Source organism: Vombatus ursinus, unplaced genomic scaffold (genome assembly GCF_900497805.2).
Source record: "Vombatus ursinus unplaced genomic scaffold, bare-nosed wombat genome assembly UNPS02014774.1, whole genome shotgun sequence".
Lineage (NCBI taxonomy): Eukaryota > Metazoa > Chordata > Mammalia > Diprotodontia > Vombatidae > Vombatus > Vombatus ursinus.
In genome coordinates, this window is record NW_020954552.1 from 7,913,760 (window position 1) to 7,928,799 (window position 15,040).

General features: G+C 38.5%; 1 protein-coding gene across 2 annotated transcripts in view; it reads left to right on the top strand.

Annotated features, from left to right (window-relative positions):
• The first annotated feature begins 4,960 nt into the window (after nucleotides 1-4,960).
• The window catches only part of TMEM161B (transmembrane protein 161B), a 104,758-nt gene continuing 94,678 nt past the window's right edge, over nucleotides 4,961-15,040 (top strand). The window contains exon 1 of one of the 2 annotated variants that reach the window (XM_027864326.1): nucleotides 4,961-5,024. Coding sequence is in view for 1 of the 2 variants with exons in the window: in XM_027864325.1 (XP_027720126.1) it covers nucleotides 5,085-5,087 (3 nt within the window). In the remaining variant the exon portion in view is untranslated. Of the gene's footprint in view, nucleotides 5,088-15,040 lie in introns of both variants that reach the window. The other variant, XM_027864325.1, reaches the window with a different exon arrangement.

A 15,040-nucleotide genomic window follows, 5' to 3' on the forward strand; every position in this document is an offset into this window, starting at 1 on the left:
ATAATTTATTTAAAAATGAGATTTCAAAGTTATCGTTATAAATTCTAGCAATGAGCTGACATTAATTCACTGAAAATCAAACCAAGTAATTCTAGAGGATAAAAAGTGCCACCACAATTAATATGTAAGAAGGCATAGCTATGCAAATACAACAGATTTAGTGGCTTATAGGAACACCAAATACATTGGACTTCAGAAATTATACTCTCATAAAAGTACTATGGGTAAATCTGTTTTAGAAGGCCTTTTTTGATATTCTAGTAAATGACTTTGTACAAGGTCAAAGAAAGATACTAAAAAGCATCACATGAAAGATCTAACATGAGATTGAAGTTGTTTAAAATGAATATTATAAAGTCATTGATTAGGTGTCAGTTTTTATCATAGTACTACACCTAGTTTAGAACATACTAACTAGAACCAAATTAAATTATATTTAAAAAACAAATCCAAAGGAAAATAATTATTAGTAATTATTCAAAGATCCAGAGTAAGTCAGAGAGTAACTATATATAATATAGTAGAAAGGATACTGGACTAGGGGTCACAAGAGCTGGGCTCTGGCCCCCGCTTTGTAATTTATAGAATCAGTATTACAACTGAAGGTACCTCAGAGTTCTAGTGCAACCCATTACTCACAAGCTCTTGAGGCCTCAATTTCCTTCTGTATCAAACCTTTAAGTAAAAACCTAAAAGATTGTTTTAAGGCTCAAATGAGAACATATGAAAGTGCTTTAAAAATTGTTAAACATGATAGGATTTATATTTGTACTATCAGAAAGATAGCAGCAGAAGTGTTGAATAGCCTGTCTTGTCACTAACAGATTTTCCCGCAACTACAGACAATTATTTGGTTGAAAAGACAGAAGAAAAACTAAAAGAACAATTTTATTGCCTTTAAGTACATGAAGGGATATTCAGAAATCATACAGCATTCATTCAATAATAGGGACGGGGAAGAAAATGGAATAAGCATTTATATATAGACTACCATGTGCCAAGCCCTGTGCTAAGCACTTTACAAATACCTTATTAATCAATAAAGTACTTATTGAAGACCTACTGCACTGTAGTCTGTGCTACGGAAGAATATAAATGAAAACAAGTTCCTTTGTCCTCCAGGGAGTTCATAGTTTAATTAGAGAAATAAGATATAAATAAAACAAGAGACAGTTACAAAAGCTTTTTACAAATTCATGAATATATAACAACATGGTACAAATTGTATGCATTAAAGGCTATAGAAAGTTCACTGTGGAAAGGGTTAGTCAGGAGGGTTTTTGAAGGCTGACATGTTGGCCTTTGAAGGAAATCGTGGGCTTTATAGGTGGGAAGGCATTTCAATGAATAGCAAATAGTTTAGACGCTTAAATATAGGTTAAATAAATTGAAGAATATCATAATGAAAGTCAGACCCTGCTTAAGAAAGACCTGTATGAGTATGGAGCATGTGTTCTTAACCTTTTTTGGGTCATGGACCATTTTGTCAGTCTGGTGAAGCCTGTGGACCCATTCTGAGAAGGCTTTTAAATGTATGAAATAAAATACATAGGATTATATTATTATATAAATTCTATTGAAAGTTATCAAAATTTTTAAAAAGTTCATAGACCCTAGGTTAAGAACCCCTGCCCTAGAATAATCCTTCCCATATTTCAACCCACCTGTGCATACTGCTCAGACACCATTTTCTGCTAGAATTTCTTCCTGATGGCCCTAACTGCTAATGTCATCCATCCTATGGTACTTTGTCTTTATTTTATGCGTTTATGTACATTTATTTTATGTGGCACAGTGGATAGAGTGCTGGGCCTGAAGTCAGGAAGACTCATCTTTGTGAATTCAAATCTGGCCTCAGACACTTACAAGCTATGTGACCCTGGGCAAGTCACTTAGCCCTGTTTGCCTCAGTTCCTTATCTGTAAAATGAGTTCAAGAAGGAAATGGGAAATCATTCCAGTATCTTTGTCAAGAAAACCCCAAATGAGGTCACAGAGAGTTGGATATGACTGAAAGAAATCAACAATAACACAAATAATATGTATATTATATTGTAATAGTTTATGTACACATAAACTATAGGCTGCATATATATATATTTTTTTTTTCCTATGTTCTTAGAAAGTAAGCTCATTGTGAGGAGGGATCATTTTATTCTTTGTACTTATACCCCCAGTGCTTAGCAGATAGGTGTTTAATAAATGAATGATTGAAAGAGGAGTACAGTACTTTACCACTTCTCTCAACTGGTTCCTAGAATCCCTCTTTGGTTCTCTCACCTTAACTTCACACAATTCATGCTTTTCCCTTGTGCTTTCCTGTTCCTCTCCTCTTGGGAATTCTTCTCTGCGTATGGTAAAACTAGAAACTTATATGCAGGCAGTTTCCTCATCTATAAAATGGGGAGCTAGATGATCTCTATGGTCCCTTTTGGCTTTAAATCCTATTACTCCCCTGAGGTTGTGGGGCTACCGCCTGCCATAGAATGAAATGGTTTGGGTAAAATATACCAACTTCTACAAATGGATATAAACTGCTCACAATTTGGTCCCATTTTATTAGGGATCTATTTAGTAATTTGTTGTGATGGGGGCAGTCAGTCAACTGAAATTAAAGGATACTAACCAGATGTTATCATCGTCACAAAGTGGGAGTACTGAACAGGAACCAGAGTGCAGAAACTTCTGGTTTTAGCAATAAACAGTTAAGCAGCTAGACATCTAGTTGTGATTTCCCTCAGGCCTCATTTTTGCAGGAATAAATTCTACCCTGACAAAAATTTGCACCTGACTGGAACATATATGGAGACAATCTCAAAGAAAATGCCCAATTTAGGAGAATGCATTGTCTTGAGTTTGATGTCAGATCTTTTAACTCATAAATTCTTTCTTTTCATACCTTTTTATGGAGATGGTTACTGCTTTCAAAAGGAAGCAATTACAGAGAGCTCTCAAATGATCACTGCCACTCTCCATGGGTAGCTGCTCCTAGTCTAAGTGCCACAGTATATGGTAAAAATGAGGGCTTAGTGAGGAAGATTCCTACAATAATCAACAGCCTCAGAAAGCCCCAATTTCATCACCTTATCTCTACTAGATACTATTATAAGTCTTATCATTCTACTCCACCGTCTACTTTGTACCCTTCTCTTGTCCCATATAACTTGCCCATCCTTCTTTTGTTTGTTTTTGGTCAGGGCTTTCTGGATCACAAGACAGATTCTAGTGCCTACTTGAAGAGAGGAGGTAGGGTGGAATCACTACACTTTTGCTTTCGGCATCTTCTCTTGAAGCATCAGTGCCTCAAAATTCCCAAGAGAAATTGGGGATACCTCAAGAATTGTTTAGCTGAAGGGACTTTATGGGTTCTAGTCCAATCCAACTCCCTCATTTGAGAACAACATCATAGTATTTCCCAAAGTCACATAGTAAATAGTAGAGGCAGTATTTGAATCCAGATTCTCTGGCTCTAAATTCAGTGATTTTTTTCACTATACCGAAGCTGCAGGTGAAGCTGAAGCTGAATATGCAGAGCTGCAGGATCAGATGGCACAAAAAAACGTTGCTGAGCACTTGGTGAGGGGCACAGCCATCATCTGTAAGAGTATCATTTCTTTTCTTCTCTCTCCTCCCTCCCCCCATCCCACGAAGGGTTAAATCATTGCTAGAAATAGGTTTTTTTTTTTTCCTGATGCCATTCTGCCTGATTTCCCTCTAGTCCTGCAGAATGGTCTTGGGCTGGGATGGTAAGAAGACAGACGGAACCTAGCCCTGTTCTACCTTTCCAGTCTTTTTACAACTTACTCCCCATCATACAATATTCCATCCAGCAACAAAGGCTCCTGGCTATTATAGCAACAAAACACTATGTGCATTGTCTTCCATGCCAGGCAACACTTTTCCTTCTCTGCTGAGATTACTGACCTCACTGTTTTCCGTTAAGTCCCAACTAAAATCTTACTTTCTACAGGAAACCTTGCTAACTCTTCATTCTAGTGCTTTCCCTCTTTTAATTACTTCCTATGCATCCTCTACATAGTTTGCTTTGTATATATTTGTTTGCATGTTATCCACGCTACATTGTAAGCTTCTTGAGGGCAACAGTGTCTCGCCTCTTCTTGTATCCTCAGCGTTCACCACAATGCCTGGCACCCAGTCGGCGCTAATTAAATGCTAACTGATTGACCGACAGACTCTCAAGCATTCCTAGCTTCTTCTGGTCTCCGTAAATAACCAAGAACGTTATCGGTCAAAGTCACGGGCTGATTCAACAGTCTTAGCTTTCTCCCTGCCAAGGTGAGAAGGCTTGAAGAGGTCATAAATGGAAAATTAAGGGGAAGGTCACCATGAGAAAGAAAGGGGATGGAAAGGAAAGCCAGGGAGTTGGGGGTGTCCATGCAGTTAAAGATAGTCACCTGGACACACAAGTGCCCACCTGCCCAGGTGTTGCAAGCACGGTGGGGGCGGGGCGGTGCAGGAAACTGCTCTAGCCACGTGAGTCGAGCGTAAGGACGAAGGGAGGCCAGGCCCATCTTCTGCCGCCCGGGGCCGGCCACCTCTTAGGTGGGCCCGGTCTTTGCAGCTCCTGCACCTGCTCAGCCCCCGTGCACGGCCAGCACTCTCCTCCTCCTGGTCTCCGAAGGGCGCCGCGAACCCCGCCGCGCGCACGCGCATCCTCACCCGCCAGGGAGCCCGCGCTCCCGCAGCTCCTCCTCCACTTCTGGCCTGGCAACCGCTGTCTCCTTCCTCCCCTCCCCCCCCCCGGCGCCGGCGCGGCGGACGGCCCCCCCCCCCGGCGGAGCCCCCCCCCCCTCGCAGAAGTCTCGGGGGCTCCCCGGAAGTCTTTTTTTTTTTTTTTTTTTTAACAGAAGACGCCCCTGCGTCCTCTCGCTGGCTGTGTGCCGCTAGGTCGACTCGGCGTGTAGCTGGAGAGGCGGGACTTCCTGTCCCGCTCTCTCTCGTCTTCCGGCTGGGGCCGGAAGACCCCCCGCTCCTGGAAGGAGTCAGAAATTCCCGGACGGGAAGGTGAGACATTCCGGATCGTCCCGGGGAAATCAGGAGGTGGGATCACCTTGCTCCGGCGCCATGGTGAGTCCGCGTGTTCAGGAAGCGCGGGCCTGGGGTGCATGCCTTGGGAGGGAGGGCCTGGCCATTCCCTTCCAGGATCGGTGGGAGGCGGGTGAGACCCAAGTGCCCAGCCCAGGAGGCGGAGCCCACCCGGCTCCTGGTCCTGCCCTGCAGGTGGCTGTGGGTCCCGGGGCTCCGGCGGGGCGTCCCTCACTGTGATCCTCGGGGAAGGAGACCGCTAGGTAACACACTAGCAGGATTCCCACCGGGAAACGAGCGTGTTTGAGGCCGTGTAAACCTGCCCAACAAACATCCGTGCAGTACCTACTGTGCGCAAAGTTGAGGCAGGACGAGGACCGTGATCTCACTAACCAATGCCTCCGGATGGGCAACCTTCTGCGCCCATGGGAGAAGACCCGCGCATCCTTGCATCAGAAAATGGAATGATTTAAAAAAAAAAAATTCTAAGACTAAAAAATGAATGCAAAGTATTTCCTTCACGTAGTAGATCTATTTTCCTTCTTTCGGGTAAGAATAGTAGTAAAATCAGCCTCAGCATCTTTGGGGGCTTGAAAGGGATTGGTGCTTGTGTAAAAACTGTTGCACTGTACCAGCATCAGCATAGGCTGCCTGCCCTCGGTGAATGTTAACCTTCATTTGATACCTTTTCAGGGTCATCTGTTTGGAACATCCAGATAATGTCTAGGGTGTTGGGGTTTTTTGCTTATTTTTGGTTTTTGCGACTTCTAAAAGACTTTGAGTCTAAACCGTAGTGAACTGTATTATGAGACCCTTTAGTTCATATTTTATACCTATTCTCATTTGTCCCTTAGATTGTACTATACTGCATTATTTAATGTACAAGTTGGCAGTGTGGTATAATGGAGAGCGCAGTAGATTAGGAGTCAGAGGATCTGTGTCTGAATCCAGTTTCTGCTATTTACTTCTCACCTTAGGCAAGTCACTTAACCCCTTTGGGCTTCAGTTTCCTTATTTTATTGAGTTTAAATGACGTCTAAGCTTCCTTTCAGCCTTAAATTCTATAGTACAGTATATTTTACCCCAGTGAATAATCCAATTAGGTGAGTTGCCACACAATTTTCTTCAGAAAATGTGTACACTTGCTTATTCAGTTTAAATAACTTATAGGGCTAGACTTTTCTTTAAGGTAACTTCATTCTGAAAAAAAGTGAAGGCTAACTTACATAATTAAAGAACAAAAAAATGAATATATATATTTGTTCAACATATTACAGAATACTAAAAGTAGTAGGCCACCCAGTGAAGCTCTTAAAAAATAATTTTGAGCCCAAAAGTTCATTTATTAGTTTGATATTAGGCTACATCCATGAAATGAGAGTTCTTTAAAAGAAAAGGATACACTGAAAAGTAACACTGATTATAAGTCATACTCAAGTTGTATATAAACCAGTCATGAAGGGGGAAAGTGTAGCATATCTCCAGACACATTTGGTACTACATACTGTGTTGAGGATGAAAATACAAATAGCTTCTATCGAACATTTAAATTAATGGATCATGGATCCATAATGGACTTTTAAAAGGGCAGTTGTGGATATCAGTTGTATTGGATGAACAATCATACTATTCCACAAAGAATCCCTTCAAAGGTGGAATAATGAGCCATATTATCAGAGGTCTAACATACTAGTATTTTTTTATGTTCTGTCAGTTAATTTTAGCCTTAGTTTCCCCATTGGTGAAGTGGGCTGAAAACACATCCCTACCTGCTCCTGGGCTGAACCACTTAGCTTTTGTGAAAGTGAGAAATGGGTTGATTATTCGAATCTAAAATAATATTCCAGAGAATTGAAAACTTAGATTGCTACCCAAAGTTATATGTGTAACCTTTGCAAAACCTCAAGACTTTGTTCTTAATGAACAAAGGAAAATATACTGTCTATTTCTATACTGTACATAAACTTTGTCTGATTACTGTTGCCATTGCCCAGCATTTTCAATTTACTGGAATTGGCTTCTTCTGTAGTTTACTTTTCTTCATTTTATCTACATTTCCAGAGTTAGGGATGTTTATGTTTTTAGTTCTCATCGCTATAACCTTAAATAATATGCTGATTTACTCTTTTTTTCTCACAGTTAATTAATATTTTTAAAAGTCAAGATGTTCTGTTTTTCTTTTCTCTGACATGTCATGCCTCCAAATCAACTGGTACACATAACAAGAACAGTATTCCTATTATACTAATAAATGTACCCCAAAAGGCCCAGGATTATTTTTTTAAGCTCCATTTTTAGAAAACTTACCAAAGGAGTAAAAGGCTAGAGTCTTCTCTGGTTATGTATCAAAAATAAAATGAAAAAATAAATAAAGCCTGTTTATAGAACATAGAAAGTAGTGTAAATGACCAGCTTACAGCACTCTTTTCTAGTTAGAAGAAACTGATTAGGTAACTAAATCTACAAATTAGTAATGTAAATCTAATCATTTTACCCATGACGATTAAATTATAATTTCCTTTTATTTAGAATATTTTACTTTATTAACAATTCTGAGTCCATTTTTTCTCTAATACATATTATGTATATATATTATATATAGTCTTTTTTGCCAACTTCAGAAAAAAATTTAAACCTAATAAACAGACTTGATTCTTGAAAATCAAAGGACATTTAAAAGCTCAATTTAACAAACATATAGTATGCTTACAGTGTGCAATGTAATGTTCTAAGTCCTGGTAAAAGAAGCAGCCCTATCCAGAAGAACATTTCTAATAGAAGCATCATATTACAACAAATGACAACCTTGAGCAAGAGTTTGTCAAGCATTGAACAGTCCTTACTTGCACTCAAAGTTTAGATCACAGTCCATGAAAGAAACTTCCTTATACACTGTTAGAGTAAGAAACTGTGAAGGACTGAGGCCTCTTTGGGTGTCAAGTCACAGGGATACTATTTTTCTGAGCCATGTAACCATACAGTTTAACTTTTTGAAAAAAAAAACTTTTAAAGTTTGAGTACTATGAATACTTTAAAAGTTTTAATTAGGATATGTTAATATTACTTTTTGGCAGATATTATTTAAATAAATTGGTTGCTAGGCATGATGGCCTGTGCTTCTAATCCCAGCCACTGGAGAGGCTGAGGCTAGAGCAGAACAAATCCCCTTAATTAAAGGATTTGTTCTGTAACACTTGGACTCAGAAGGCTTGAAGGAGTTTACATTCAAATAGAAGACATACATGTATGTGTATGCATGTATATGTATGTAAATACACATACATATATGTTTTCATATACAGGATGTTCCAAAGTCTTATTACAATTTTAGGATTTAATAATAAGCAAATTCAATGCAAGATGGCATCTAGTGAAATTCAGGAAAGACTTTAATAGTGGTGCTTAAACTGAGTTTTAAAGGAAATCAAGGATTCTGAGGGCTGGAGATCTGGAAAAACAATGTCTCAGGAACGTAAAGGCATGGAGATAGGAGAAATGTCATCATCTATGAAGAAAAAGGAATAGAATAGTCTGGCTGAACCATAGAGTAGAGAGAAGTAACATGTAAGAAGACTGGAGAAGTGGGAAGAGGTCAAACTGTGAAGAACTTTATGCCAGACAGAAGAGTTTAATATTGGATCCTAGAATTAATAGAGAGCTGCTGAAGTTGTTTGTTTGTTTTTGTTTTTAATGATTGAATAACCTATGAATAATTTATTTAGTGCTTAGTATATGGAAAGCACAAGTAGGAAAGTAAAACAGTCTCTGCTCACAAGGCCCTTCTATTCTAATGGGAGAGTCAACACATAGGAAAGATTTAAGTTGCAAGTTATGGAAAAGGCTCAAGGTCCTTGGGGTACAGCAGCAAAGAAAATGTTAATGTTTCTTTAATATAATTTCTACTGATAAGATCATATCAGTTTCTGTTAGTGACCTGTTTGATGGTGCCAAGGTCTTTGGTGTCAAGAATTTTCTTTTTTGGTTCTTTGGTAGCTATGGCATGTACCCCTTGTAGGAGCAGTTTCCATCACCACAGGTTGCATCACCACAGAGGTTGCTTCCCAGGATGGTGGCTGGGGGCACTGGGCTGGAAGCAGTGCCACTCCCAAGGCTCTTAAGTTTAGGGTCCTGGGCTGTACACATCAAGGTCTGGGGGAAGATGATGGTCAGGGTAGTTGTGGTGGTTTGACCTGCCTGGCACAAGCTGCCTCCTGTCTCTCCCACCAGATGCCTGGCTGCTTCTACTAAGCTGACTTGCCTGCCCTGTGTGTGGAAGTTGTGGGGATGACTAGCCCCTTCTCAGGAGTTGTTTCCGCCCAATGATGGTTATGAGGGCATAATCAGATGTGTGCTATAGGAGAATAGCCACTTTGGTGACTTTGTGGAGGATGGATTAGAGTGCAGAGAGTTTTGATGTAGGGAGATCAGAAAGGAGGCTATTGAAATACTTAAGGTGAGAGTTGATGAGCAAATGAACTATAATTATAGTGTGGAAGTACAGAGAAGATGAGATGTAGGAATAAAAACAAGATTTTACAACTGATTGGATATGAGTGGTGAGGGAGAATAAGGAGTTGAAGACATCACTGAGCTTGTGAATCTGGGTGACTGGAAAGATACTGATGCCCTCAACATTAATAGGGAAATTCTGGAGAAGGGCGGTGTTTAGGGGAAAGATAATGTTTTTTTTTTTTTTTTAGCAAAGTTGTTTTGGATTCTTATGAGGCATTCCAGTTCTAGTTCAAAACATTTCTAGTCTGCTCCTTTCTTCTTACTATATTCTTCCTTGTCTCATGCTTGTGTACTTTTCTTATTCCTCTTATTAACTTGTAAACATCTTGAGGGTAGATATTGTGGTTGTTTTTCATTTTGTGTCACTGTGAATGTTTAATATATTTGTTTACATAAATGGTTTGTGTGCCATTATCCCCCTATTAGGCCATGAGGTTCAGAAGGGTAGGGACCCTCTGCCCCCGACATTTTTCTTTATATAATAACTATGAGCTAGGCACTGTGAGGAAAGGGAAAGAAAGGGAATAGCATTTGTATTGCACCTATTCTATGTGAAATACTGTGCTGAAAGCTTTATAAATATTATCTCTTTGATCCTCATAACAACCTTATGAGGTAGGTGCTATTATTATTCCCATTTTGTAGTATAGGAAACTGAGGTAGGCAGTGGTTAAGTGATACCTAAGATGCAAGATGCTCAGCTTCTGTAGTCTAGTTTTATTGAATCCTGAAATTCTAATCTGTGAGTATAACTGGGGATGTTTCATCATAAAACTAAACATGGGTAAAAATACTGTTTATAGCTATAGATTGGAACAAAGTCAAGGTAAAGTTGCTGCAATGAAGATCAGCTTACATTTGAACTGGATGACCTCTAAGAGTTTTTCTGTGGTTTTAGATATATTTTTGTTGTGTATACTTGGATGTTTTTAAACAGATTACAATTACATTGTTTTTATTGTGTTAACATGTATATGATGGAATGCTTATGATGGAAAATTTGTTCAGAGCTGCAAATTGGGGTGCCAGCATCACTTCCCTGTCATTTGTGGATTAGCTAGAGATCCAAGTCATTGATAGTGGCTCGTGTGGAGGCTTCTTTCAATATAGTGGGAAGGGGATCTAGAGTAAGAAGTAGTGGGCATCTGGGACTTTACCATTATTGAGCTGGCTTCCATCACCAACAGTCTTTTTCTGTGCAGAGTGAGTGGGTTGGACTAGTTAACATCTAAATACTTTTCTAGCTCTTAAAGTTATATGATTGTGGTCTTAAGGATGTGGCCTACTTATCTTTATACTGTTACTACTTCTTACTTTTGACCAGGATTTCCCTTCTCCCCATCTCATTGCAAAAGCATATAATAGCATTCTTTTCTACCATTTCTGTCCTTGGAGTAAGCGAAATGGAAAATCTTTCTATCTTTCTTCCCCAAATACTTCCTTTTTTTTTCTCTTAATAGAAAAAAAATAACTCTTTGGGGTTTGCTGTCTAATCTTGAGAAGTAATGGTCCCCTTCATTGGTGATCTTCAAATAAAAGCTGGATGATTATTTGTTGGGAATATTATAGAAGGAATTTCTGTTAAGCTGGACTAGATTAGAGATAGTAAACACTCTTGAGTGAGGCCAAATCAGATTAAAATGTTCATTGGAAAATATTTAACAAAATAAATACAGATACAGTAAAATATAAATAATATTAATGTGCCCACAGCAGGATCCTTATTATAATTTAATGACTCTGTTTCTGTTTGGGTTTGACACCCCTATCTTAGATCACCTCTGAGATTCCTTACAGCTCTAAGATTCTATGATTCTGCCACTTAGGTAATCTAGTCTTTGGATAAGTGTACTGAAATACTTGTAGTAAGATTCATCCACTTTTCAGAAAAACTCTGTGGGGGCTGAGGAAAGTGCTGAATAGTTTATAAGAAAGGTAGTAGAAGTAGAAGAATGTTTTTCTTCCCTTCCCCATTATCAGTGGCGGTCAATTGCACTATCTCAAACTCTACTCTTGTCTTGCTCTTAGAAGAGTAGGGACAGGATTGTAGGATTAATGGGGCAGGTGGAGGGGTGGGGGAAGGTTAGATGAGAAAGAGTTATGTGTATGTTTCAGATCCCCACTAGTGGGAATTTCTTTTCCTTCCCTGATGTGTGTTTCTGGGAATGTCTGGTGGTCTCTTGAGGGAAGCATCCTTTCAGATTGTTGTGTGTGAGCATGCACTACGGTGCCGAAGTGCCATATATGCTTAGACTATAGAAATGGCTCTTTAGGAAAGTACTTTAAAGGAGTTGTCCAGACTTTTAAGAACACAAGCTGCAACCAATATTTGAGTGTCCAAGAATACCTGGAACTGTGCTGGGCTGTGATTATTTTGTTTCTTTGATAAGCTAATGTACTTAACTTTTTTTAGATAAGCAACAAGTATTTTCGAAATATCTCTGAATTACTTATCAGTCATTTTATGTGGTCATATAAATAGCACCCTTAACGAGGAAATAAATTGATTTTTATCGTAATATACATTGTTACAGAACCCAACAATTAACTAATGACCTTTGGCTTTACTTTCCCTTTTTTCAATGTCAGAGCTTCCTGCTTGATTTTAGGAAAATTAATCTTGTTGCTGTGTAGTGGTACAATAAAAAACTTACAGGGAATGTTTAATTTTTTTTTTTTTTAGACAGAGAAAACATTAAATAACAAAGAATAAACAGGTAACATAAGGGAGAGGGCATTTCTAAGATGTGAGTGAGCCTGGAATATTTCTGACAGTGTAGCTCTATGTTATGTGCACTTTAGGGACTTTGTATGAAGCAATTGGGCCTTCAATAGAAAGTTGTGGGAGAAGGAACAGAAGAGAAGGGAGAAGGAACAGAAGAGAAGAGACAAGGACTTGATCTTACTAAGAGAAGGAGAAAATTATATAGATGACTTGAAGTGGTTTGGACTGGTGAATTGGGGTAGAGGTTCAATTTGTGGAGGAGAAATTTGTACACTGTTTCTGCCTTTCTTGTATCCTTAGCACTTATAGCCTTGTGCCTGGCCCACATAGACCTCATCTAGGGCATTGTGTTTTATCACAATTTAAGAAGGACATTGATAAGTGGAAGAGTATCCAGAAAGGGGTAGGGAGGAGCAGTTGGTGGTCCATAATACCCACAGAGGATATGTCTATACCTTCTGAGGTGGTAGCAGCTTTTCATACTCCTTGGAAATATATGAGAATAATCTACAGATGCTGTCAAGAATGTGTATATAGGTAAAGAAAGAAGAGACTTGTTATGGTCTTAGGTGACTCCTGAGAGGTAGAAAAGAAGACCTGTATTGCCCTTAGATGAAAAATCAATAGATATACAGCCTTCCCAAAGCCTGCATCTGGAATGTGACAGATTGCCCTCTTAGACTTATAAAATCAGAAAATGTTTAACATTTCCTGAGATTTGCATTAGAAAAAAATGATACTAGAAGAATCTGGAAAGAATCTCTAGAGATTAGGAAGACCTGAGCAGGAAACTGAAAGGCAGAGGTACTACTTACAGCACTATAGCTGATTGAAGTTAAGGAGCATAACAGAGAAAAGTAGGCTATAGAAAATGTATATTTGCCTTACAGATGGTATTAGGGAACTGAGATTTGGCTTATGGGATCATAGTTCATAATATAGAGAAGGAGCCTGTTTAGGATTAAGAAAAATATCGTTGTTTGGAGACAGGCTAATGTGACTTTAAACAGAAAAGGTCAGGGAAGGTAGAAAAGTTCCTCGGTAGAAATGCTAATCCAGACACTGCAGCAGGTAAAGTGAAGAATAGCATTTAGAGGTTCCCAATATATTTCAAAAGACACAATGACTGGGAAGAGGGTCAGGGACAATACTCAAAAGTCTGTATAGATGCATGGAGTATGACTGATAAAATAAATTAGAAATATTGAAGATAAAGACATTGATAGCAGTTCACTATAGGAATGTGTCAGTTGTGGAAGCATAATAAAACCTTTTTTAGTTCAACTGAAAATATTAAAAAATATTTCTCCTTTGCACACTTACATAAAGAAAGGAAACTTTATCAATATTTAGTAAAATTTCTCAGATAATAATGCCCTCTACTAAAATTCTTTTCTTCATTCTCTTAGACCTAACTTCTCTTATGAAGGTGTGTAAAAAGTCAAGAATCAACTCTAAGGCTCCAGAAAATAGATTATCAATGATAAACGGAAAGAAATAGAATTGTGTAATTTTGTTTTATCATGTAGTTAAACTTTCCTTGTTCAAGATTCCTATGACTTTGGAGGAGACACATAATTTAGATAAGAGATGATTCTTGCCCTTGTGAACATTTATGGTTTTTTAGAGGAACGTACTACATAATATTTAAAATTCTTAATGAGCTGACAAAATCTGCACATGAGGAAGATGTTTGGTAGTGGAATATAACATTCATTGGCAGGTAGAGAAAGTACATTTAGTTTGTGTGAAGACCTTTACTACAGGTAGTATCAATAGTAATAGAGAGGAAAGTACAGATGCAAAGGTTCTGTGGAATTACAATGGGCAAAATCAGTTGGATAAAAGAACTTTTAAACTTAAATTTTCACACTTTGGGGAACCTGTCAGAACTGCCCCAAAGTGAAATTGACTGTGCGGTGGTGTCTTCTTCACTTGAAGTCTTCATGTGGAAGCCAGGCAACTGCTTGTAGGGAAGAGCTAGCATTTATATTTAAGATTGTAAAACACTTTGCAAATATTTCACTTTGCCCTCACAATTCCTCTGCGTGGTAAATGCTGTTATTAGCACTGTTTTATAAATGAGGAAACTGAGGCACATAGATTATACATGTGGAGTCATGCAAGACATTTGTAGGAAGGATTCTTCTTTAGAAATGAGTTGGATTAGATGACTTTGGAGGTACCTTTCAACTCTGATTCTGATTCTCTGATTCTATTTCTATGGGAAAGGGGAAAAATCAAAGAAAATCCCAAGATTTTGGATATGAAATAATGGGTGACTGATAATATTAATGATAATTAAAGTGTATCAGAGGGGAGAATAGTTTGGGGGTAAAAAATCATTTGGTTTTTAGATATGTTGAGTTTGGTTACTATTGGGACAGCTGGTGAAGTAGGAGTCCTGGAGGTAAGAGTGTTTGAATTAGGCTTTATGGGATATGTACATAGCAGAGAGTGAAAAGATCTTCTAAGGATCAGGAACAGTGTTAGCAAAAATAGAGATAAAAGTCTTTTTAGTAAGCTGTTGAAGATGAAGGTCAGGAGCTCAGAAAAGAGATATGGGTTGGACATAAATATTTGCATATCAGTTGAAGTTGGGAGTAAATGAGATTGCTAAGGGAAAGAATAGAAAAGGTGGTCAAGGGTAGAACCTTGGTGAACACACATTGGAAAGTGATAAGGCAGGCAAGATAACAATATTGTTTGGAAATGCAGGATTTATAGCTATTAAAGTTTAAAAATGTATTAAGACTTT